Raw genomic sequence first — 27,086 nt, 5'->3', positions numbered from 1 at the left:
GCACACATCAATTTCATAGTACTAAGATTTTATGTCATGTATTGTCTCTTTTTAAATTGAAAGTGGAAAAGTTGGGCAAGCATTGGATCAAGACAGACGCCACGAAGTAAAGTAGGCGGCAATAGGGATAAAAAAGGAAAAGGGCACGTTGCAATTATATTATGAGCTTATAAGTTTTTTGACACTATCATATTAAATTGACTTACTTTTTATAACAAGCCTCATCGACATGAAAAATAGAGTAATAACTTGAACCAATACTATAAACTGTTTTTTTTTTTACATTGATAATGTATATAACTTAATCAAAGGTACTGTATAACATGTACCTTTGATTGTGCTTTCACCATGTTATTGATCTCAGGTACTCCGTAGTAGCTATTTTCTTTTGGAGGTTTAGGTTTTATGTCCCCCTCCGGTGTATTATTTGAGTGATATCAATATACAAGATAGAGGGTCTTTGCCAAACCCCCCACCACCTCGGGAGGTGAAAGCCCGGGTGGATGGATTTACTTAAAAAAAAATAATTATTTACTTTCCCATGACTAGTAAAAAAAAGAAGAAGTTTACAAGTGCTCTAAAGTCAAGTAAGGCAACAGGATACCTGCTGCAACAAGAATTTCAAAAGAGAAATAATTAATTAAGGTTGTTTGCATACTACTGAGAAAGACTTTCATCACAGCTATAAATACCCATACATTCTTTTCCATTTCGATCATCACTTAGCTTGTTCAGTTCTCTGCACCGAGAAATAAAAGATAAAAGCAAAACAAAGGGAAAAAAAAACCCTAGCTCTTTATCTTGCTTTTAATTTCCACTAGCTTATATATATCCAGTTTTCTAGAAATGGCCCAAGCTGCCCTCATTAACAACGATGAGCAGATTGTTCGTCCAGTTGCCAATTTCTCTCCAAGTCTTTGGGGTGATAGTTTCCATTCATTCTCTGTTGACAATCAGGTATTTATAAAATCTTCTCTATTAGTTAGTTAGTGATATATATCAAATTATATATTATGCATAGTCTTTTTAAGTTGAACATATATGAATAAAGTTACATGAACTTAATAAATACATTTACAGGTGGCAGAAAAATATGGTCAAGAGATTGAAACATTAAAGGAGGAAACAAGGAGTATGTTGGCAGCAGCTTGTGAAAGATCATTGACTGAAAAGCTGAATCTGATTGATACTGTTGAGCGCCTTGGCTTAGCTTATCATTTTGAGAAACAAATAGAAGACATGTTGGATCAAATTTATAAAGCGGATCCAAACTTTGAAGGTCATCAGTACAATGATTTGTACACTTGTACCCTTCAATTTCGAATGTTGAGACAACATGGTTACAATATCTCCCCAAGTAGGTCCATTACAAATATATATATATATATATATATATATATATATGATGCACCTTTTTTTTAGTTTGTTTGTTGTATATCTTTAATTTTTTTCTTACACCAATTTTTCAACTTTTTCTGCATGAAAACTAATCTTTTGTTTTTATTCACGATCCAGAAATTTTCAGCAGATTCCAAGATGCAAACGGCAAATTCAAGGAGTCTCTTAGTAATGATGCAAAGGGTCTATTGAGCTTATACGAAGCTTCACATGTAAGGACTCATGGAGAGGATATTTTGGAAGAGGCGCTTGTTTTTTCCACTGCTCATCTTGAATCTATAGCTCCACATTTGAAGTCACCTCTGAATAACCAAGTGACGCATGCCCTTGAGCAGTCTTTGCATAAAAGCATTCCAAGAGTCGAGACGCGTTACTTCATCTCTATCTATGAAGAGGAGGAACTGAAAAATGATGTGCTACTTCGATTTGCTAAATTGGATTACAACTTACTTCAGATGTTGCATAAACAAGAACTCAGCGAAGTATCAAGGTACAATGATGTTTTATGTAAAAAAAAATATAAATCATTTGTTCGCAATAATTTCTCATATTCTAAGCTCGGTACCTACCTTTTTTGTAGGTGGTGGAAAGATTTGGATTTTGTGACGACACTTCCATATGCTAGGGATAGAGCAGTTGAATGTTACTTTTGGACGATGGGGGTGTATGCTGAACCTCAATATTCTCAGGCTCGTGTCATGCTTGCTAAGACTATAGCAATGATTTCGATAGTAGATGACACATTCGATGCTTATGGCATTGTAAAAGAACTTGAGGTCTAACACTGATGCCATACAGAGGTATAAACTTGTGTCTCCACTACAGTTTATGAATTTATTAGATGGTTTATTAAATGGGAAACTCAAACTTACTATATCTATAATTTCTCATGTATTAGGTGGGATATTGGTCAAATTGATCGACTCCCGGATTACATGAAAATCAGTTTTAAAGCTCTTATAGACCTTTATGAAGATTATGAAAAGGAATTGTCAAAAGACGGCAGATCCTACGTTGTCCACTATGCGAAAGAAAGAGTATGACTCACTGATTTATAATGTTTTATTTCTAAAATCACCTGTATTATATTTACCTTATTTTTCTTTATAATCAGATGTATTGTTGGAATATTGTATTGATTAATTGTTGAATGTCGTCGTTGTTTCCTGTTAAATAGATGAAGGAGATTGTGAGAAACTATTTTGTCGAAGCAAAGTGGTTCATTGAGGGATATATGCCACCTGTTTCTGAGTATCTTAACAATGCATTAGCTACCAGCACATATTACTTGCTAACTACAACATCCTACTTGGGAATGAAGGCAGCAACCAAGGAATATTTTGAGTGGTTGGCTACGAACCCTAAAATACTGGAAGCCAATGTAACATTATGTCGAGTTGTTGATGACATTGCCACGTATGAGGTACACATCGCATTACATTAAATTAAAGCATCTTATATGATTGTTGATGTTAGATATATAAATCGATTTTATCGCCATTTTAGGTTGAGAAGGGTAGGGGCCAGATTGCTACAGGAATTGAGTGTTATATGAGGGATTATGGCGTATCAACAGAAGTAGCAATGGAAAAATTCCAAGAAATGGCTGAGATAGCATGGAAGGATGTGAATGAAGGAATTCTTCGACCAACTCCTGTTTCTACAGAAATTCTCGCTCGTATTCTCAATCTCGCACGTATTATCGATGTCACTTACAAACACAATCAAGATGGATACACTCATCCAGAAAAGGTTCTAAAACCTCACATCGTTGCTTTACTGGTGGACTCCATTGAAATCTAAACCATTGAGTGCTTTTTTAATCTAGATGATTGTTTTTTTTTAATAAATAAAGGATATGTGTTCTTCTCTATATAAGCAACTTGAATTTCCTAGTTCTGTTCAAACCCTGTATTGTTCTTTACGTCTGAATAATATAATTTTGTTTGCCTAACTTGGTTCTTCTTGTTTATTAAATTAGCTGTTGATCGATGCTGAAAAAAAAGTAAACGTAAAATATTTGACACCATATTTGACAATAATTTGTTAGTGAAAGAAAGTCACTTCTTAGAAACACACTTAAACCACTTCTTCAACAAATAGCTTTTTGAAAGCAAAAAAATTGCAAAAACTTCTTGAGGAACTTATACAAACACATTTTCAGAAAAACTCTTTGCAAGATATCAAAGAATTTTCCATGAACAAAACGCTAACTGTCACATAATGTACTACTTTTCCTATCGTGATTATTTTTTTGGTTTATTTAGCTTGCATGCCTATCCGTTTGATCAGTTTTGAAAGTGAAACAAAGAAATGATATTAGTTCATCTTTTGAAGAAAACAATTTCAAGACTTGAATAGTACTCCCTCCGCTTCAAATTAAATGAGGTAGTTTGATTCGGTACGGAGTTAAGGGAAAAAAGAAAGACTTTTGAAATTTGTGATCTTAAAAGCTTAAGGGGTAAAGCTTTGTGGGCCATGACTTTTGTGTGGTTATAAAAGCTTCTCATTAAGGGTAAAATGGGTAAAATGAGAAGTTTAAAGTTGAATTATTTCCAAATTTAAAAATATGTTATTTATTTTGGAACAGACTAAAAAGGAAAGTATCTCATTTAATATGAAACGGAGGGAGTATTAATTACTCGAAAATGAATTACTACAAATTATACCTTCTTACGTTTCAAAAAATTTGGACAAGTAATCTGATCACTCATGGGAATTATTTTGCAATCTAGAAAGGAGAAAAGGCTAAATTTGTCCCTTTACTTTAGATAATTAGTCATGTTTATGCCTATTTCTACTATTGGTCCAAACATATCCCTGCCATTAATATAGTAAACAAAATTATCCCTAACCCACCGTGGCACCGGGTCCCTTCTATTAAACTGCCAAGGCAAATTTAAACACAATTTTAAAAGACCCGCCCCACTTATCTGACCCGACTAAAATCGTTAAATTGGTCTTCTTCATCGACTAAAGAAGAATCTGCCGATTACGTCACTTTCTTCTGAGTCATTCCTCAGAGCATCCTCACTTTCTTCTTCTTCCACAATTTCTTTTAGTTGTTCATTGTCCTGATAATTCTCAATGTTATTGGCGCCAGATTCCTGTCTCCTCTCTTTATAATTCTCACTGTTTTCACCCTCATTAGAACCATTCTTGGTAACAACAGCTCTCGCATCCTCATGCCTATTGCCAACCGGAATAGAAGCATTCTCATCTATATGTGAAATTTGAAACCCTTCCTGATCTAGATGATTATTGACCCTCTCTTCATCAGAACTTTGCTGAGTAGATATTTCACCATCACTTTTACTATTAGCTAATATTCTTTCCATTTGTTGTAGGAGTTCGACATGTTCGGATATCGCATATGGATTCTGAGTGTTTTCAATTATTTCATTCACATTGGATGTTGAAAATTTATTGCTACCGGTACCACCAATTTTCCTAGAGAGTCATGCCAGATCAGAAGACAAATCAGTTAGAGAGACAAACTTGCCTTCGAATTCCATAATAAAAATTGTGGATGAACCCTAGTTTTTAATCAATGGAGAATTGGTGGTTGGGTCAGATAATCGGGGCGGGTCTTTTAAAATTGGGTTTCCATTTGCCTAGTTGGCAGTGGCAGTTTAATAGAAGGGACCCGGTACTACGGTGGACCTCTGTTAGGCTTAAGGACAATTTTGTTTACTATATTAACAGTGGGAACATATTTGGACCAATAGTAGAAATAGGCATAAACGTGACTAATTAACTAAAGTAGAGGGACAAATTTGACCTTTTTCCCATCTAGAAATAATAGGTCAAGTTGATAATTAAAGTTGAAGAGTCAATAGCCTTGGTGCTAGGGATGTTCGTCGGTCGGTACAGTACGACATTTAGACATTTCAGTTCAGTATTTTTGGTATTCGATTTTTTAAAATGTTATACCAATACCGTACCTAATTAAATTCGGTATGATTCGATTTTTCTCTTTTCAGTTTCGGTTTATTCGGTTTGATAACTTCGGTTTATTCGATTTGAATACTAACTAGTGCATAGAGTCATAAACTGTAATATTCTTAAATTACTCAAAAGTACAAAACTAAAAACGTTTTGTTGACAAAAGTATTGTTTAAAACCAGCAAATATCAACCCAGAGAGAGAAAATTGTACATAAAGGAATAAATTTGATCATTAAAAATATTTTGTTACTTGCTTAGAGTTAATTGATGAACTTAGAGAATAAGAAAAGTAAAATTTTAGATTTTTTATATTTGTGTTATAATTAATATATGTATTGTGTAATATAATATATATTTCTATCCGTTATCGATAATTCGTTATTTTATTTTAAAATACCAAATACCATACCTAATACCATTTTTTTTAAATAAACCAAATACCATACCGAATACCAAAATATTGAATACTACGATAATTTGGTATTTCCACGACCCTACTTGGTGCTAGCTCATTATAGCTAGCTTTTAGAACACGTTTAAAAGAAAACGACCGATAGCGTTCTTAAAAATAAAATAGTGAGTCTAAAATACCAAGTATTTGGTAAAAACCACTTTTAGTACATATTGAAGAAGATTTAAGACAGCACACCATATATACAAGTGTTGAGCCAAGCAAATGTCAATCTCATGCATTTTTTCAAGGAGGCAGACCATCTTTCCAAATTAGCCACCACCAAATCTGATGGCTCCTACTTTTACTCATTTCAACCGTTTACCAAGAGGGGGCAAGAGTCCTTTTCAGTTTGAGAAATGTGATGACCCGGTCGGTCGTCTTAAGAATTAACGCCCTGATCCCCTATTAACTGCTTTCCCCAAGTCTATTTATGCTAATTTGAATTGCCGGAATTTTCGGTTTTGAGTTTCAGAGAGTTTTGGGACACTTAGTCCCTAAATGAGAGCTTAAGTGTTGGAAAGTTGCCCGTAGTCGGAACAGTGTGAAGACGGCCTCGGAATGGAAATCCGATGGCTCCGTTAGCTTCGTTAGGTGATTTCGGGGTTGGGAGCGTGTTCAGAATATGTTTTGGAGGTCCGTAGCTAATTTAGGCTTGGATTGCCGAAAGTTGGAATTTTGAAGTTTCCGGTTCGGTAGTGAGATTTTGATCCGAGGGTCGGAATGGAATTCCGGAAGTTGCAGTAGCTCCGTCATGTCATTTGGGATGTGTGTGTAAAATTTCAGGTCATTTGGACGAGGTTTGGGTAGGTTTTTGATCGAAAGTGTGTTTTGTTAGAATTTGAAGTCCTTAGGCTTAAATCATTGGTTAATTCGAGTTTTCGACGTTGTTTTAGGTGGTTTAAGGGTTGGTACAAGTTTGAATGATGTTATGGGAGATGTCCGTAGGTTTGGTTGGGGTCCGAGGGGCCTCGGGTGTGTTTCGGATGCTCAACGGGCCATTTCCTCCTATTTTTGAACTGCTGTTGCTGCTTCTGGTATGCCTCTATCACATTCGCGGGCTGCCCTTCGTGATCGCGAAGGCTTAATTTGACCACCTGGAATTTTCCTCTTCGCGTTCGCATAATCCCTCCCGCATTCGCGAAGCCCAGCTTACTTCCCCATCGCGTCCGCGTAAGCTGTCACGCGTTCGCGTAGGGTAACTCCTGGACCTCACTATTTTTCTTCATCGCGATCGCGTTCCAGACGTCGCGTTCGCGTAGCTTCATGATCCCAAGCCTTCGCGTTTGCGTTCTCCCCCTTGCGATTGTGAAGGGCATTTTTGGCAACTTCTATTTTCCTTCTTCGCGAACGCGACCTTACTTCCGTGTTCGCGATGCATAACGGACCTGGGCAGTATTAAATCATTCAAAACCGAGGGTTTGCCATTTTTATCAAAGTACAAGCTTGGGAGCTCGGATTTGGGAGAAATTTCGAAGGTTTTTCGAGGGCAACTACTAGGTAACGATTCTCTACTCTCTTATGCTTAAAACTCACTAATCTAATCACGAATTCATCCTTAATTTCGGATTTTTGAATGAAAAATGGGAAAAACTTCATAGACCAAACTATTGAGTTTTGGGTGGGTGTTTGACCTCCGATTTGGGAGATTTTTATATGCTTAGACTCGTGAGAGTACGAGGGTTCTGAGAATGTGAAAATTATCCCGTTCCGAGATGTTGGCCTGAGGGACATTTTGGTCATTTTACCTAAATTTGCGTCTTAGCTTTAAATTAAATAGTAGAATCAGTTGCTTGTGATGTTATTTACGATGTATAATTGAATTGAATAGATTTGCGCCATTTGTTGTTGGATACTCGTGGCAAAAGTGTGGTTTCGAGTTGATTTTGGAGCCGGTTTGAGGTAAATGGCTTGTCTAATCTTGTGTGGGGGACCTTTCCCCTTAGGATATGATATTTGGTAATTGAATGACTTGTACGTGAGGCGACGAGTGCGTACTTGAGCTAATTGTTGAAAAATCCTGTTTTACTTTAAATATTTAGATTGAGTTTCTTTCTTATCTGCTTTATTTTATTTGCAATTATAGACTGTGTTAGCCAGAAAAGCATGCTTAGTCGTAAATTGTCTATTTGTTCAAGTTGCCTTGTTTACACTACGTGAAGCATGTTAGGCTAGAACTACCTGTTGCCTTGTATTTTTGAGCTTCATTTCTGAATATTCTTCGTGTTGTGACTGCATATTTACATTGGGACTACGGATGTGGGATTCCGGTAGCTCCCCCCTTGTTTGTTTACTTTGTGACTACGGGTTAGATTCCCGGTAGATCCCCCTACACATTTACTTTGGGACTGCGGGTTAGATTCCCGATAGATCCCCCTGCACATTGATAGTTGGACTACGGGACGGTATCCCGGAAGATCCTTCGGATATACTCATATGATGGACTACGGGACGGTATCCCGGGAGCTCCTTGGACAGTTGATGAAATGGACTACAGGACGGTATCCTGGGAGATCTTCGTTGTCGGTATTGGTATTGAGCTGCTTTACTCTGTGTTGTCTTATTCTCTGCGTGTTAATTGTTGCCTTGTATAACCTGTCTTACTTCATAGCTGTACTCATTACTTCCGTTTATTCCATGTTGTTGCAAGATTTATTATTATGCTTATTCTCAGTAGGGCCCTGACCTTCCTCGTCACTACCCAACCGAGGTTAGGCTTGGCACTTACTGAGTACCGCTGTGGTGTACTGATGCCCCTTCTGGGCATGTTTTTCATGTGCAGATCCAGGTACTTCATCCCTGGCGTATCACTCTCGAGGCGGAGAGATCTAGCAGAGACTTCAAGGTACATCTGCCACGTCCGCAGACCAGGAGTCTCTATCTTATTCTAGCTTTAGCAGTTTGCTTTTCCTTTCGTACTTTTGCTTTAGACATTCTGGAGTTAGCGCCGTGTATTACTTTCCGTTAGCTTGTGTTCCCATGAGTTTCCGGGTTTTGGGATGATATTGTAGACTTCCGCATTATTGGGTTGTATATGCCGAGCGGCATTTATATATAGTTACCCTTCTAGTTTGTTTAGTTTAATTACTTGTTTCCGCAATTTATGCTATTTCCGCATTGTTAGGCTTACCTAGTCGTAGGGACTAGGTGCCATCACGACATGTTCACGGAGGGCGAACTGGGGTCGTGACAAGTTGGTATCAGAGCTCTAGGTTCATAGGAGTCACGGAACACAGGCCGGTTTATTAGAGTCTTGCTGATTGGTACAGAGACGTCTGTACTTATCTACGAGAGGCTGTGTAACTGTTAGGAAATTTTTTACTTCATTTGATTTCCTCGTCGTGCGATATTTTGACATCACAATTCTAAACTTCTGTCTTCTATTCTCTCACAGATGGTGAGGACACGCGCTATTTGGGATGATCAGGCACCCGCGCCCCCTACTGCAGCCTTCAGAGGCTGGGGCCAGGGTAGAGGTTGAGGACGCGCACGTGGTGCAGTCAGAGCACCTGCACGAGCTACCGTCGAGGCACCACCAGCAGATCCAGCCGGAGCCCAGGCACCTGGCACGCCTACTACTGCCACTACTACTCCAGCTCTTCAGGAGACTTTGGCTCAGTTCATGAGTATGTACACCACCTTGGCTCAGGCAGGGTTGCTTCCCCTTGCTGCAGCCACGTCCCAGGCCGGGGAGGAGCACAGACTCCCGCCGTCCGTACTCCTGAGCAGCGAGTGCATGTTGAGCAGGCTCCGGAGATTATTCCCGCACCGCCTGCAGCGCCACTTCAGCCCAAAGACGGGTCAGCTGCTTCAGAGGACGAGCAGCGGAGACTTGAGAGGTTCAAGAAGTACGATCCCCCAGTATTCAGTGGATTAGCATCAGACGATGCCTTGGGATTTCTAGAGGAGTGTCACCGTATTCTTCGCACTATGGGCATACTAGAGTCCAGTGGGGTTTCCTTCACTGCCTTCCAGCTTCGGGGAGCCGCCTATGATTGGTGGCGCACTTATGAGATAGATAGTCCAGCCGAGGCTGCCTCACTAACCTGGACCCAGCTGTCACACCTCCTTTTTTACACACCTGTGAGGGCGTCAAAGAGTTTTTCCAATTAAAGGACAGTCGGAACGGGATTTATTATTAATATTCAGAGTCGCCACTTGAGAGATTAATGGTGTCCCAAGTCACCGTTTGAATCCCGATCCGAGGAAATTATGACTCTGTTAACAGTCTGCGAACCAGAACTCCGAGTAAGGAATTCTGTTAACCCGGGAGAAGGTATTAGGCATTCCCGGATTCCGTGGTTCTAGCACGGTCGCTCAACTGTTGTATTTGCTTTTATCTGATTTTAAAAACATATTCTAACCTAAATGCCTTTTAGTAGTAAACCGCTTTTATTGTTATTTTTAATAAGAATTGCAACGTCGTGAAAATGCATCTCGAACCACGTCGCACCAGTGCACCCGTGATTGTCAACACACCTCAACTTCGTTGAGATTTAGATTTGGGTCACATAAATGTGCATCCACATTTAGGAAGGTAATATTATTAAAATACGCGCCTAAAGCAACTACGCATTTATTATCTTTGGGGAAGAGCGTGAAATTTGCTAAACGGTCTGCCCGAATTCTAAGTATTTTTAACATTTATTGAGGGCCCCGCTATTTTGTATTCGGCTCGACGAGGCTCGTCTCATTTTTATCATTAAAAGACCAATCCTAAAGCAAACTAGAATTTTTCTATTTATTTGTCTCTAACAAGAAAAGAAATAGTCCTAATCAATTAACCAATCAATTGTCATTAACAACATTCAAAGAGGCTTGACCCTTTAATTCTATGATTTTTCAGTCTATTAGCCCAGGATAGTTCAATACATAAGGACACAAATGGATTGGACTGCAGGCCCTAATGTATGTTAGCCTTTAATTTGTCGAAATCGGGCGACCAGCCATGGGTCCGATGCCATTATAGCAAAGATTCATGCAACTTGGGCCAGATTGAGCCCAGATATGCGGTCTGGCAGCCCAGGCAGTTGTGGCGTCCAAGGCAGTATCGAACCCAAACCACGACAATGAAATGCCATATTTCAATACAAATTGGACAAATAATCACTNCAATTTAACAAGGGAATTTGTTGATTCAGTTATTTGCAGTTTCCTGATTTTATATGGAAGCTATAGGTGATTACTAAAAAAAAATTTGAAACCTGAATCATAGAATCAAATACATTTACAATACACACACTGACTAATAATCTGACTGTATCGTTTTTGCATCAACATGCTGAAAGTTAGAAACTACTTGACTACAATGAGATTTAAACAATCAACTCCAACTTTGTTAAATCTATTTGTACTGCATTTGTTATACTAAAGTGTGAAGTAGTCCAAACCATCCGAAACAGTCCAAAATAACAGTCCAGTCTTAATTACAAACCATGATCTACTGAAATTCATGAGATTACATGAGATATAACACAAAATTATCAGGAACTATGCTGCATTTCACTCATCTCCACAAACTCGTAAGCTACATTGAAGCAGTTTCAAAATGTGTACCTGAGAATTGAATCACAACAGAAGAATAGGAGATCAGTAACAGAATAATAGGCAGCAGCACACTGATGCTTAGCACAGCTCAGAAAATACACCAGCAGTCCAGGAATGATTTCAAAAACCAGCAGATTCAAGAACAATTTCGAAAACCAGCTTGAACACACCCACATAAACTCAAAATCAATTTGAATAAACCCAGAACCACTCGAAAAACCAATCAGTAAACCTCAAAGGAACCTCAGCAATCAGAAGAGCAGAGAGTTGATCAAAATTAACCAAAGATCAATGTAACAGTGCTTTTTTTTTATTTTCGTTGCATTTTGTTATCTGGTTTTAACTAAGAACTGAAAGAAGATTTTGATCTCAGATTTAAATTCTCAGATCTGAAACTTGAAGAATGATTTTTGGGGGGAATTTTTTGGGGTTCCAAAACTTGTTCTCTAAGGCATTGGCATGCCTTTTTATAGGCAAAATGAGGGCAGCCCTCATATTTTCAGCTTTCTATTTAGTCCCTCTTTTATTTTCAGATTAGTCCCTAAGGTTGTGACTTGTTTCTCAAGTAAGCACACTATATTTTCCTAAAATTCCAAATTGGACCCCATTCTAGAATGTTCTAGGAAGTTCTGGATCCCTTGCTAAGGTTTTTTTATCCCTGAATTGCCCCAACTACCCTCGACTTATCCCAAAACTACTGATGTAAGACAACTATACCCAAACAAATCCTAAGATCTGAATTTTAGCTTCAAAATGCAATCCTAATTCAAACTATTAACTAACCTATTCATTGAAACAAATTAACATCAACAATCAACCAAACTAATCACAAGTTAAATTTAATCAGAATCGATAACAAATGACATTCAAACAATTACTGACTAAACAGAATCATAATTGAGATTTAATACTATAAGTCATTATTTAAACAGAAAAATTGAAACAAATCCAACTATTAGCAGAACGAATAACAACTTAACACCTTAAAACTAAGATGAACAGGCATATAAGGATCAAAATGAAACGAATATGGAACGAAATTGAAGAAGACTTTGTCGATTTCCAGATTAACACTATTAACAACTAGAATAACACCAAAAGGAGAAAGAAAAAGGAAAACAAACACAAAAAAAAAATAAGAAACTCACTGTTCACCAGACCAGTTCCGTACTCGAACTTAGCCCACTCCCGGTGAGATTTTGAGTGCCAATGAAGCCGGATTCCACACGAGGGATGCAAAGGAGTCCCGTGGTATCGATTTGGAGTGGTTTGGGTCAATTAGGGTTTTGGCCGGAAAATATTCAAACTGAAATTCGAACAATTCGAAGCAGATTCGAGAAAAACTAACCGGGGATTTGGATAGGGGAAGGGGAAAGGGACCTAGGGTGTTAATTTGGACCGATTTGGGAGAAGTGGTGTCATGGCCGGAAAATCTTCGATCCAATATTCGACGGCCTGGGGTGGGATTCGAGGGAATTGGGCTATGGATTCAGATAGAGGAGGATAAGGGGAGTATGGGGTGTTATTTTGGTGGCGTTTGGAGACGGGCTGCCGCCGTGGGCGATTTCCGGCGGCGGCGTGCGGCGGTGTTACAGGGTCTGTGGATAGGGTGTGTTTGAGATGAAAACGGGGGTGGGGGGGGGGTGTTCCGACCATTTTATATTATGTTTACCCCAGTTCTCCACCGTTGATCCAATCAACCTCGACGACCCAGATTAAAACGACCAAACGACGTCGTTCGGACTATGTGGGGGCAGGCCGGGTGAGGGTTATGGTTTTGGGCTTGGGTCAAACAGGGTTGGGTATGGACGGATTGGGCTAAAGTTTATCAATTAAAAATGGCCCAGTTCGGTCCTCTTATTAAGACATCTCCCTCTTTTAATTTAATTTCTTTTGTTTTCTCCCTTTTTATTTCTTTTATTTATTTCGTATTTCATTTTGTATTTTTTCCTGATTTTATAAAGATGCAAAAAATTAAAATGAAACCTAATTTATTTCCAAAATTAAGCTAATTAACTCCTAAAATTGTTTAAAATCTATTTCGTGACAATTTCAACAATTAACAATTAAAAGTGCAAAAGCGGACTATTTTTGTTATTTTCTCTATATTTTGTTCTAGAACAACGTAACTACTAAATAATCCTAAAATATGAATTTAGATCCAAAATGCAAATGTCAAGCGTATTTTTTTTTTATATTTTTCATATGAATTAAAATGCACAAATAAAATGCAAACAATTAACAGAAAATAACACAAAATTCAGAAAATTGCAAAATAATGAAAGAAAAATCATTTTGTTTGAATTTTGGGAATAATTCATATAGGGCAAAAATCACGTGCTCACACCAGTTCTCAGATATGTTCATGGGAGAGTTTGGTCCCCAGAGTCTTAGGGACGCATGGCGCGCAGAGTTTGAGCATTTGCGCCAGGGTGCTATGACCGTTTCGGAGTATGCTATCCGCTATGCCAGCTGGCCAGGCATGCACCGGCCTTGGTTGCTACAGTTCGTGAGAGAGTTCGCAGGTTCATTGAGGGTCTTATCCCACCCATCAGATCTAGCATGGCTCGAGAGTTGGAGATGGACATTCCTTATCAGTAGGTAGTGAGCATTGCTAGGAGGATTGAGGGTATGCTCGCCAGGGAGCAAGGGGAGAGGGAGGCCAAGAGGTCTCGAGAGTCGGGTCACTACTCTGGTGCCCGTACCCCAGCAGCAGGTTGTTATGGCAGAGGTTATGCGGGTCGCCTCGTTCATTCAGCTCTTCCAGCAGCCAGCAATGCTCCAGCTCCGACTACACCTCAGGAGCCTTACTATGCACCTCCAGTTTCTAGCGCGCCTTCTGCGCGGGGTGGTTCCAGAGGTCAGTCCAGCACACCTGACCCTAGCCAGTCACAGCCACCGCGTCCTCCCAGAGCTTGTTTCGAGTGTGGTGATACATGCCACATGGTTAGGGACTGCCCCAGACTTGGTAGGGGTGCATCTTCACAGACTGCTTAGCCACAGCGTGCTCCTCAGAGTTCTCAGGACATGGTCACAGCTCCAGCTGCCACCCCATCTGCCCAGCCGGCTAGAGGTGGAGGTCGGGGAGGTAGAGGTTGCCTGCGAGAGAGAGGCCAGGCCAGATATTATGCTATTCCTGCTCGTACCGAGGCTGTTGCCTTCGACTCTGTCATTACAGGTATTATACTGGTTTGTCACAGAGAGGCATCGGTTCTATTCGATCCGAGCTCTACTTATTCTTATGTATCTTCTTACTTTGCTCCACATTTGGGTGTGCCTCGGGATTCTTTGAGCGCCCCCGTTTATGTTTCTACTCCTGTGGGGATTCTCTTGTTGTGGACCGCATTTATCGGTTATGTCTGGTTACTATTTGTGGTTTTGAGACCAGAGTGGATTTATTGCTACTCGATATGGTTGATTTTGATATTATCTTGGGCATGGACTGGTTGTCGCCCCATTTTGCTATACTTGATTGTCATGCCAAAATCGTGACGCTGGCTATGCCAGGTATTCCGCGTGTTGAGTGGAGTGGTACTTTAGATCACACTCCCAGTAGAGTTATCTCTTTCCTTAAAGCTCAGCGTATGGTTGAGAAGGGGTGTGCCGCGTATTTAGCTTATGTGAGAGATGTCAGTGCTGTTACCCCTTCTGTTGATTCAGTCCCAGTGGTACGGGATTGTCTCGATGTGTTTCCAGCTGACCTTCCGGGCATGCCACCCGATAGAGATATTGATTTTGGCATTGATCTGTTGCCGGGCACTCAGCCCATTTCCATTCCTCCATATCGTATGGCTCCTCTTGAGTTGAAAGAGTTGAAGGATCAGTTGCAGGAATTTCTTGATAAGGGTTTCATTCGCCCCATTGTTTCACCGTGGGGTGCTACTGTCTTATTTGTGAAGAAAAGGGATGGTTCCATGCGTATGTGTATTGATTATCGCCAGTTGAACAAGGTTACAGTGAAGAACCGTTATCCTTTGCCTCGCATTGATGATCTGTTTGACTAGCTTCAGGGTGCACAGGTGTTTTCTAAGATTGACTTGCGCTCAGGTTACCATCAGTTGAAGATTCGGGAGCCAGATATCCCGAAGACTTCCTTCAGGACTCGGTATGGTCATTACGATTTCCTTGTTATGTCATTTGGGCTGAGTAATTCCCCAGCAGCTTTCATGCATTTGATGCACAGTGTGTTCATGCCATACCTCGACTCGTTTGTTATTGTTTTTATTGATGATATTCTGGTGTATTCCCGGAGTCGGGAAGATCATGAGCAGCACCTGAGGACCGTGCTTCAGACCCTGAGAGAGAAGAAGTTATATGCAAAGTTCTCAAAATATGAGTTTTGGTTGAGTTATGTGGCATTCTTAGGCCACGTGGTTTCGAGTGAGGGCATTCGGGTGGATCCGAGGAAGATAGAGGCCGTGCAGAGTTGGCTCAGGCCGTCCTCAGCTACAGAGATTCGCAGTTTCCTTGGTTTGGCGGGCTACTACCGTCGTTTTGTGGAGGGATTTTCATCGATTGCGGCCCCTATGACTAGATTGACCCAGAAGGGTGCCCCATTTCAGTGGACAGAGGAGTGTGAGGCGAGCTTTCAGAAGCTCAAGACAGCTTTGACTACAGCCCCAATTTTGATATTGCCTACCGGTTCGGGGGTCTTATACTGTCTATTGTGATGCCTCGAGAGTTGGCCTCGGAGCGGTGTTGATGTAGGACGGTAGGGTGATTGCCTACGCGTCCAGACAGTTGAAGATACATGAGAAGAATTACCCTGTCCACGACCTTGAGTTAGCTGCTACTGTTCATGCCTTGAAGATCTGGCGCCATTATTTGTACGATGTGCCTTGTGAGATCTATACCGACCACCGGAGTTTTCAGCACTTATTCAAGCAAAAGGATCTAAATTTGCGCCAGAGGAGATGGTTAGAGTTGTTGAATGACTATGATATTACTATTCTGTATCACCCGGGCAAGGCCAACGTGGTGGCGGATGCCTTGAGTTGCCGGGCGGAGAGTTTGGGGAGTTTGGCATATTTACCAGCTTCAGAGAGGCCTATGGCGATGGATGTTCAGGCCTTAGCCAGCCAGTTTGTGAGATTGGATCTTTCGGAGCCCAGTCAGGTTCTAGCTTGTGTGGTTTCCCGGTCTTCTTTATTTGATCGTATCAGGGAGCGGCAGTATGATGACCCTCATTTGCTTGTCCTTAAGGACAAGGTTCAGCGTGGTGATGCCAGAGATGTGACCATCGGAGATGACGGGGTATTGAGGATGCAGGGCCGAATTCGTGTGCCCAATGTCGATGAGCTTCGAGAGTTGATTTTAGCAGAGGCTCATAGCTCGCGGTATTCCATCCATCCGGGTGCCGCGAAGATGTACTAGGACTTGAGGCAGCACTATTGGTGGAGGCGGATGAAGAAAGATATAGTTGGGTATGTGTCTCGATGCCTCAACTGCCAGCAGGTGAAGTATGAGCACCAGCGACCGGGTGGGTTGCTTCAGCAGATAGAGATTCCGGAGTGGAAATGGGAGCGCGTCACCATGGACTTTGTATCGGGACTCCCACGGACCTTGAAGAAGTTTGATTCCATTTGGGTTATTATGGATCGGCTGACCAAGTCCGCTCATTTCATTCCTGTGTGTACCACTTATTCATCGGAGCGGTTGGCGGAGATTTATATCCGGGAGATCGTCCGTCTGCATGGTATTCGAGTTTCTATTATTTCAGACAGAGGTACTCAGTTTACATCGCGGTTCTGGAGAGCCGTGCAGCAGGAGCTAGGTACTCGGGTGGAGTTGAGCACAGCATTTCACCCCCAAACGAATGGACAGTTCGAGCGCACTATTCAGATTCTTGAGGATATGCTTCGTGCGTGTGTGATTGAGTTTGGAGGGTGTTGGGATCAGTTCTTGCCATTGGCGGAGTTTGCTTACAACAACAGTTATCAGTCCAGCATTCAGATGGCGCCATATGAGGCTTTATATGGTAGGAGGTGTAGATATCCGGTTGGTTGGTTTGAGCTGGGTGAGGCCAGGCTATTGGGCACAAAGTTGGTTCAGGACGCATTGGAGAAGGTTAAGATGATTCAGGATAGACTCCGTACAGCCCAGTCCAGACAGAAGAGCTACGCGGACAGGAAGGTTCGTGATGTTTCGTATAGGGTTGGTGAGCGGGTTCTGCTTCGGGTTTTGCCTATGAAAGGCGTCATGAGGTTTGGGAAGAAAGGGAAGTTGAGTCCGAGGTTTATTGGCCCTTTTGAGATTTTGAGGCGAGTTGGGGAGGTTGCTTATGAGCTTGCCTTACCTCCCAGTTTGGCCGGGGTTCATCCGGTATTTCATGTTTCGATGCTCTGGAGGTATCACGGTGACCCGTCGCACGTATTGGATTTCAGCTCAGTCCAGTTGGACTAGGATCTATCCTATGTTGAGGAGCCAGTGGCTGTATTGGACAGGCAGATCAGAAAGTTGAGGTCAAAGAACATTGCTTCAGTAAAGGTTCAGTGGCGGGGTCAGCCGGCCGAGGAGGCGACCTGGGAGACCGAGCAGGATATGCGCAGCAGTTACCCTCATCTTTTCGCTACTTCAGGTATGTCTTTATGCTCGTTCGAGGACGAACGAATGTTTAAGTGTAGGAGGATGTGACGACCCGGCCGGTCGTCTTAAGAATTAACACCCCGATCCCCTATTAATTGCTTTCCCCAAGTCTATTTATGCTAATTTGAATTGCCGGGATTTTCGATTTTGAGTTCCGGAGAGTTTTGGGACACTTAGTCCCTAAATGAGAGCTTATGTGTTGGAAAGTTGCCCGTAGTCAGACAGTGTGAAGACGGCCTCAGAACGAAAATCCGATGGTTCCGTTAGCTTCGTTAGGTGATTCGGGGTTGGGAGCGTGTTCGGAATGTGTTTTGGAGGTCCGTAGCTAATTTAGGCTTAGATTGCCGAAAGTTGGAATTTTGAAGTTTCCGGTTCGATAGTGAGATTTTGATCCGAGGGTCGGAATGGAATTCCGGAAGTTGCAGTAACTCCATCATGTCATTTGGGATGTTTGTGTACAATTTCAGGTCATTTGGACGAGGTTTGGGTAGGTTTTTGATCGAAAGCGTGATTTGTTAGAATTTGAAGTCCTTAGGCTTAAGTCATTGGTTAATTCTAGTTTCCGACGTTGTTTTAGGTGGTTTAAGGGTTGGTACAAGTTTGAATGATGTTATGGGACATGCCCGTAGGTTTGGTTGGGGTCCCGAGGGCCTCGGGTGTGTTTCGGATGCTCAACGGGCCATTTCCTCCTATTTTTGAACTGCTGTTGCTGCTTCTGGTATGCCTCTATCGCGTTCGCGGGCTGCCCTTTGCGATCGCGAAGGCTTAATTTGACCACATGGAATTTTCCTCTTCGCGTTCGCATAATCCCTCCCGCGTTCGCGAAGCCCGGCTTACTTCCCCATCGCGTCCGCGTAAGCTGTCACGCGTTCGCGTAGGGTAACTCCTGGACCTCGCTATTTTTCTTCATCGCGATCGCGTTCCAGACGTCGCTTTCGTGTAGCTTCATGATCCCAGGCCTTCGCGTTCGCGTTCTCCCCCTCGCGATCGCGAAGGGCATTTTTGGCAACTTCTTTTTTCCTTCTTCGCGAACGCGACCTTACTTCCGCGTTCGCGATGCATAACGGACTTGGGCAGTATTAAATCATTCAAAACCGAGGGTTAGCCATTTTTATCAAAGTACAAGCTTGGGAGCTCGGATTTGGGGGAAATTTCGAAGGTTTTTCGAGGGCAACTACTGGGTAACGATTCTCTACTCTCTTATGCTTGAAACCTACTAATCTAATCACGAATTCATCCTTAATTTCGGATTTTTGAATGAAAAATGAGGAAAACTTCATAGACCAAACTATTGAGTTTTGGGTGGGTGTTTGACCTCCGATTTGGGAGATTTTTATATGCTTAGACTCGTGAGAGTACGAGGGTTCTGGAAATGTGAAAATTATCCGGTTCCGAGACGTCGGCCTGAGGGGCGTTTAGGTCATTTTACCTAAATTCGCGTCTTAGCTTTAAATTAAATAGTAGAATTAGGTGCTTGTGATGTTATTTACAATGTGTAATTGAATTGAATAGATTTGGGCCATTTGGAGTCGGATACTCGTGGCAAAAGTGTGGTTTCGAGTTGATTTTGGAGCCGGTTTGAGGTAAGTGGCTTGTCTAACCTTGTGTGGGGGACATTTCTCCTTAGGATATGATATTTGGTAATTGAATGCCTTGTACGTGAGGTGACGAGCGCGTACTTGAGCTAATTGTTGAAAAATCCGGTTTTACTTCAAATATTTAGACTGAGTTTCTTTCTTATCTGCTTTATTTTATTTGCAATTATAGACTGTGTTAGCCAGAAAAGCATGCTTAGTTGTTCTAAATTGTCTGTTTGTTCAAGTTGCCTTGTTTGCACTACGTGAAGCATGTTAGGCTAGAACTACCTATTGCCTTGTATTTTTGAGCTTCATTTCTGAATATTCTTCATGTTGTGACTGCGTATTTACATTGGGACTACGAATGTGGGATTCCGGTAGCTGCCCCCCCTCCCCTTGTTTGTTTACTTTGGGACTACGGGTTAGATTCCCGATAGATCCCCCTGGACATTGATAGTTGGACTACGGGACGGTATCCCGGAAGATCCTTCGGATATACTCATATGACGGACTACGGGACGGTATCCCGGGAGCTCTTTGGACAGTTGATGAAATGGACTACAAGACGGTATCCTGGGAGATCCTCGTTGTCGGTATTGGTATTGAGTTGCTTTACTCTGTGTTGTCTTATTCTCTGAGTGTTAATTGTTGCCTTGTATAACCTGTCTTACTTCATAGTTGTACTCATTACTTTCGTTTATTTCATGTTGTTGCAAGATTTATTATTATGCTTATTCTCAGTAGGGCACTGACCTTCCTCGTCACTACCCAACCGAGGTTAGGCTTGGCACTTACTGAGTACCGCTGTGGTGTACTGATGCCCCTTCTGCGCATGTTTTTCATGTGCAGATCCAGGTACTTCATCCCAGGCGTATCACTCTCGAGGCGGAGAGATCTAGCAGAGACTTCAAGGTACATCTGCCGCGTCCGCAGACCAGGAGTCTCTATCTTATTCTAGCTTTAGCAGTTAGCTTTTCCTTTCGTACTTTTGCTTTAGACATTCTGGAGTTAGCGCCGTGTATTACTTTCCGTTAGCTTGTGTTCCCGTGAGTTTCCGGGTTTTGGGATGATATTGTAGACTTCCGCAATATTGGCTTGTATATGCCGAGTGGCATTTATATACAGTTACCCTTCTAGTTTGTTTAGTTTAATACTTGTTTCCGCAATTTATGCTATTTCTACATTGTTAGGCTTACCTAGTCGTAGGGACTAGGTGCCATCACGACATGTTCACGGAGGGCGAACTGGGGTCGTGACAAGAAATGGCAAATTCCAAGTATTAGATATATGATAATAATTAAAAGAATTAAGCTACTTTTACATCTCGTAGAGGGGTGGTGGATGGTATAGTTGATCACTTGATCCCAATCCCCTCGAGATAATGGTTTTGCGATTTTTTACAAACTTGTTTTTAATTTTAGGCAAAATTTATAAGGAACTTCTCAAATTTGACAATATTTTTTTTTACGAAAAAGGGTCAAATATATCCCTGTATAAATAGTTTAAATTTATCCTCCGTTTTACTATCCGTTCAATTATAGCCTTACTGTTATACTATGGCACTAATGTGTCCCTAATTTAGACAGAGGGACACGTGGCAAGCTCACAAACAAAGAACCCACCCCCAATTTTTATTACCCGATTCTCTCTACAAACCCACACATTAATGTATTCCATACCCAACCTGTTCCTTCTCCACTTGAATAAACATAAATTAGGTGGTGGGAGGGGGGGGGGGGGGAATATACATAAATTATCTGTGATCTATTGAATAATCAATGAGTATGGAGAAGCATAAATGCAAGATGTATTCAAAGAAATTCTCAAGTGGTAATGTTATGGGTTGTCAGATGAGGTCTTATTTGAGGACTCTCCCACTTTCACCAAAAACTCCGCCGCAAAAACATGTGTCCAACGGCCATAGCAAGTCAACTCTCTCACTTCAATCCTTAAAATAAGAAGAAAAACAACAACAAATGGAAGAGAAGTCCACTTTCGTTTATGGGCTAAGAGAGAATCCAAATAAAAGTTTTAGGATTGTATATTCTGAGTTATTAGATGCTGATCGGTCAGTTGTAGTAATACACAAAGGGAAAGTAAAACTGAAGAATCTTAGGTTTAGAGCTTGCCACGTAATAAGTGAGTGTGGGTCGGGTATGGATTACATTAATGGGTGGGTTTGTAGAGAGAGGTAATTAAAATTGTGGTGGGTTATTTGTTTGTGAGATTGCCAGGTGTTCCTCCGTCTTTGGGGCATATCAGCGTCATAGTATAACAGTAGGGGTATAGTTGAATGGATGGTAAAATGGAGGATAAACTTAAACTATTTCGAATAGTACATGGATATATTTGACCATTTTTCGTATTTTTTATTTGAACACCTATACTAGGGATAATACCTATTGGACACAAATTACGTCAATTAGACATAAATTTTGTAGCTCCCAACTAGTGCTGGCAGATAGGCAGGTTGGGTATTTGGACGGGTTAAGAAAAAATGGGTTGAGTCTCAACCCGTCCATATTTTATGCGGGTCAAAACTGGGTTGGATGTCAAATTGGCAGGTTGAATATGGGTTAATCCATATATAAGTTGTTGACATGTGATTTTTTAGCCTCCCCGAAATTTTACCCATTTTAGCATGTAAATATTTAGTTTAGGCCTAATATCGCCATTTCAACTAATTTTTACTATTTTACTTTATTTTATTACAAGAAAATGAAAAATTACAAAAATAGGTTTATTAATATTTTATAGTCATTTTTAATCTAAAAAAAATTACCAAAATAGTACCCTATCTTTAATTTTATAATCTTGAAAACACAAAAAAAAAAAATAGTTTTATGTTTTATAGTTTAGTTCAATTAATTAAAATTAGTCTTATATTTTTTATAATTGTACATAATTTTAGAAGAAAGAATTAGTTTTAGGTTTGTTTATCCCGTTTTTATAAATCTTATAGTCCATTTTTTTTAGTCTTTGGCCCAAAATCCCTAGCCCATAGTTCCTAGGCCCATACCCCTAACCTAATCCTTACCCTATATAATACTACCTACACCGCAAACACAAGATAGACAACAAAAAAAGAAAACACCCAATTCCCAAAAATCAGCCGCAAAAGTGCAAAAAAACCACCCCCCCCCCCATCGTTTGGATCTCCTTCTTCAGAGAAAGAAGCAAAATTCCATGTCCTCTTCTTAATCAAAAAATCAGACCCCCTCGTTCATCTTCTTCAGCCAGCGTTTACCAACTGGACAGACAGCCCCATATCGTCTTCTCCATGAAGACCAAATGAACGACCCCTTCTACTTAAAACCTAAGAGCAGCAGCGGCGGAACAATAACGACTCCACCCGCCGGTCTTCTTCTTCGTCCTCACGTCCACCAACGACCACTCTCACGCCAGCCTGAACCAAACAGCCATCTCCCCCTTTCTCCTTCAACCATAACACACCCAAAACTCCAGTAACAAACCCCCATCTTTCCGAACCCCCATCTCTGACCAAACCAGCAGCTAGCTGCAAAAGAAAAGAAGAAAAGGAGTTCGAAAAAAACAGTAACGAAAACAGGGGAGCAGGCAGAAACGTCTGAAGTTGTGTTGAGTCGAGTTTTCCGGTGCCGGTTCGAGTCCCGTCGAGAGGTCGTCGGATTATCGTGATATTGTTTCCCGTTGTAGTGATGGGACGTATTCGATTGTGTTCGATTCGGAGAAGAAGCTTTATCACTACCTCTGTGTTCATTCTTTTCCGATTGATGGTGAACTAAGGTAATTTATTACATATGTGATGGATTATCTGATATGTATATGATCTTTTGGTTCATGATAGTGTTATCTACTATGTTTTCTTTATTTCGATTTTGCTGGAAATGATATTCCTAATCTCGAGTTTGGTTCCTTGTTTGAGAAGTCGAAAAAATGTGAAGTTGTTTGTATGGAATATTCCCGATGAAGTGTAGCAGTGTGCTATTGCTTTCTTTCATAAGAATCATGAAAACAAGAATTTTAGTGCTGGAGTATTTATTTTGTTTAGGGGTTTGACTTTATTATAAATTTTGTGAATTCACTGTATGCCAATAACTAGAACTTCTAGTTCGTTTATCTTTTCAATTCCTCATGGATGCTCTAAATATTTTTCATTAATTTGCTTTTTTTTTTTCGTTCTGTTAATTGACATGAAGATACATGAATTTTTTTTTCGTTTGCTTTAGGCGACTTAATTTTTTTTTTCGTTTGCTTTAGGCGCGAATTTTAATAATATTACTTTCCTAAACTCGGGTGTACGTTTCATGCAACCTAAATCCAAATCCCAAAACGTTGAATAAGAGGTGTCGAGGATCCGGGTGCATTTCATGTGACGTGATCTAAAAACACGCTCTTAAACGGCGTTCACTTTCATAAAAAACAATTAAAAGCGGTTAAACAAATTTATAAGATTGCACTATAGGTTTGAACATGCATAAAATCAAATTTTTAGCCATTTATAATAATTTAAGCGACCGTGCTAGAACCACGGGATCCGGGGTGCCTAACACCTTCCCTCGGGTCAACAGAATTCCTTATTCAGAATTTCTGGTTCGCAGACTCCAATTGGGAAGTCGAAATTTTCCTCGATTTGGGATTTAAATTAAATCGGTGACTTGGGACACCAAAATCCAATCCTATCCCAAGTGGCGACTCTAAAAATCAATAAATAATCCCATTTCGAATAATGTCACTTTAAATAAAAAAACTCCCTTATGCATTATCCTTTCGGGTAGGTGTGTAAAAAAAGGAGGTGTGACATAAGTGTACTATTTTTTAAAGTGCAATTTATAATTTTCGTTTGCTCATATTATTTAGTGACATAAGTTTAATTGGAATAATATATACTCTTTATCATTAAATTTATTCAAATTTGACTATCATATTGTAAACATAAGTTAATCTTTTACAAATTGTGACAGTTTTCATTTTAGGAAGAAAATGTGCTTAATACACTTCAAGCAATATCACTAATAATATATAACTCTGTGCATATAACAATATAATAATAATAATAATAATAATAATAATAATAATAATAATAATAATAATAATAATAATAATAACAATAATAATANAACCCGGTGTCACAAGTGCATGAGCAATCACTAGGAAATCAAATGAAGTACAGTAATTGTCCGGAATACAAATTTGGACAGAAAGTAAATACAATACACTGAAAGAGACTCTGCTGGCTGTGGGGCATCTCGAGAGATGCAGCTCACCTAAGTCTCCGTGTCAACCATGCTGCTACGCCCATTAGGCCGCTAGAGATACATGTGCCTGTGCAACAAAAATGCACAGCAAGTGTAGCATGAGTACGAAAACAACGCGTACCCAGTAAGTATCCAGTCTAACCTCGAAGAAGTAGTGACGAGGGGTCGACTTCGACACTTACTAGTTGTCCAATAATATTGGGTACAGTAAATGGGTGAATAAACATGATACAGAGTAAACATATGAAATAAAAAAGTATAACACGCGGTACAATTTCCCTCTTTATAATTTTACTCAAGCTCTCAACCAGCAAGTTCCCTCCGTAACTGGAGCATATATATAGATGTGGTGGATTTCATTAAGGAAGTTGTCATAATTCAAGTCAGGGAAAAGTCCCTCGATCCACTGGCTTCTATCCAAATGTCACGCACGATTTCCATGAGAATAATATATATATATATATATATAGGAAATGCCGAGGCGTACGGCCCGATCCAATATAAAAGTAAACTGTGCATTGCCAAAGGGTCGAATGACGCGAATCATAGATGCATCTATTAACCTGCCGAGGCGATCGGCCCGCTCTCATGAGAGTAATAGAAGTAAATACCCCGCTAGCGGATTATACGTGCGACGCGGTCAGATATAGATTTAAGAATTTCCCTGCTCGCAAAACATACATGCGACGCGGTCTAATATAAATTTATTAATAAATGATAATCGTTTTCTCGATTCTTTTCAAAATAAAGAAAATTCAACATGAAGCTTTTAAGGTGATTTTTCCCCGCTCGTATATCATACATACGGCGCGGTTACACATAGATTTCTTAAGTTATTAAAATATTCCTCAATTCCTTTCGAAATTACGAATTTCAAATGAAACCTTATATTCTTCAATTTCACTCGTTTCAAACATTTAATAAGCAAAATCAATATCGCTCTCTCACAAGGCAAGCAATATCATGAATCACTAACAATATCAACAAAGCATGATGTAAGCCTAAAACTACCAGGACATAGGCATATCTAGTAGCTACGTACAGACTCTCGTCACCTCGTGCGTACGTAGCCCCCCTGGATAGGAGCACATATTTAATTATTTTACCTATGGGGTTAATTCCCTATTACAAGGTTAGAAAGGAGACTAACCTCGCCCCGAAGTTCCATAACCGGCTTTCAAGCCCTTCGGATGACCAAATCGATGCACACCGCTCCAAAACTAGCCAATAATTATGCAAACCCATTAATATATGCTCAAACACTCATTATAACCCAATTTATAACAATTTCTAACCCCGATCGAAAAGTCGATAAAAATCACCCTCGGGCCCACGTGCCCGGATTCCGAAATTTTTCGAAGATAAAGTTTACCCACAACCTCACGAACTTAAATATATAATTTGCTCTCAATTTCATGCCCAAAATCGTGGTCAAAATCCAAGAATACCAAATTCCTTAGTTTTTCTCCAAAATCCCAAATTTCTACAAATTTCCGTACTTTAATCCGTATCTAAATCATGTATTTAACTTGTAATGAGTGGGAACAACTTACCTTGACATTGATGACGAAGAATGAGCTCCAAACTTGCTCCAAGATAGGCTCTCATGGAGGAAATGAGGTAAAAATGAGCCAAACCATCGTTTTTAAAAGAACACACTGCCTCCAGCCTTTCCGCACCTGCGGTCACTTGACCGCTTCTGCGGTTCCGCAGGTGCAGCCTCACTACTGCTTCTGCGGTTTTTCACCAATCCCCTCACTCCGCTTCTGCGCTTCCCCTTCCGCAGGTGTGGTCCCGTTTCTGCAGTATGATGACCGCATCTTCCGTCCCAGCATTTTCCCTTCTCAATCGCATCTGCGCTCCTTTGGCCGCTTCTGCAGCTCCGCACCTGCGGCCAAGACCTCGCAGGTGCGGTTACACCAAATGACAGCAGGCTTCAAATCTATCTCCCAACTCCAATCCGATCCGTTAACCACCCAGAATCCACCCGAGGCCCCCGGGACCCTGTCCAATCACACCAATCAATTCCAAAACACATTACGAACCTAGTCGAGCCTTCAAATCACATCAAACGATGCCAAAACTATGAATCACACTCCAATTCGAGCTTTATGAACTTTTGAACATCAAACTTCTTCATTCGATGCCGAAACCTATCAAATCACGTCCAATTGACCTTAAATTTTGCACACAAGTCACATTTGACATTACGGACCTGCTCTAAATTCCGGAATTGGAATCCGAGCGCGATATCAAAAAGTCCACTTCCGGTCAAACTTCTCAAAACCTTTAAATTCCTAACTTTAGCCAAATGACTCCAAAATGACCTACGAACCTTCGGATT

At 40.7% G+C, this 27,086-nt stretch overlaps 1 protein-coding gene across 1 annotated transcript; it reads left to right on the top strand.

Moving 5' to 3' along the window:
• The first annotated feature begins 713 nt into the window (after positions 1-713).
• Positions 714-3,352, top strand: LOC109239030 (viridiflorene synthase-like). The gene is given in 8 exon segments (XM_019405534.1): positions 714-957; positions 1,081-1,357; positions 1,516-1,888; positions 1,979-2,177; positions 2,179-2,198; positions 2,297-2,435; positions 2,576-2,821; positions 2,905-3,352. Coding segments are annotated over 8 exon segments (1,662 nt in total). The 5' UTR covers positions 714-846; the 3' UTR covers positions 3,202-3,352.
• The last annotated feature ends 23,734 nt before the right edge of the window (positions 3,353-27,086 follow it).

Source organism: Nicotiana attenuata, unplaced genomic scaffold (assembly GCF_001879085.1).
Source record: "Nicotiana attenuata strain UT unplaced genomic scaffold, NIATTr2, whole genome shotgun sequence".
In the NCBI taxonomy this organism is placed as follows: Eukaryota; Viridiplantae; Streptophyta; class Magnoliopsida; order Solanales; family Solanaceae; genus Nicotiana; species Nicotiana attenuata.
Note: the sequence above shows the minus strand (reverse complement) of the source record. Positions and strands in the feature narration are given on the sequence as shown.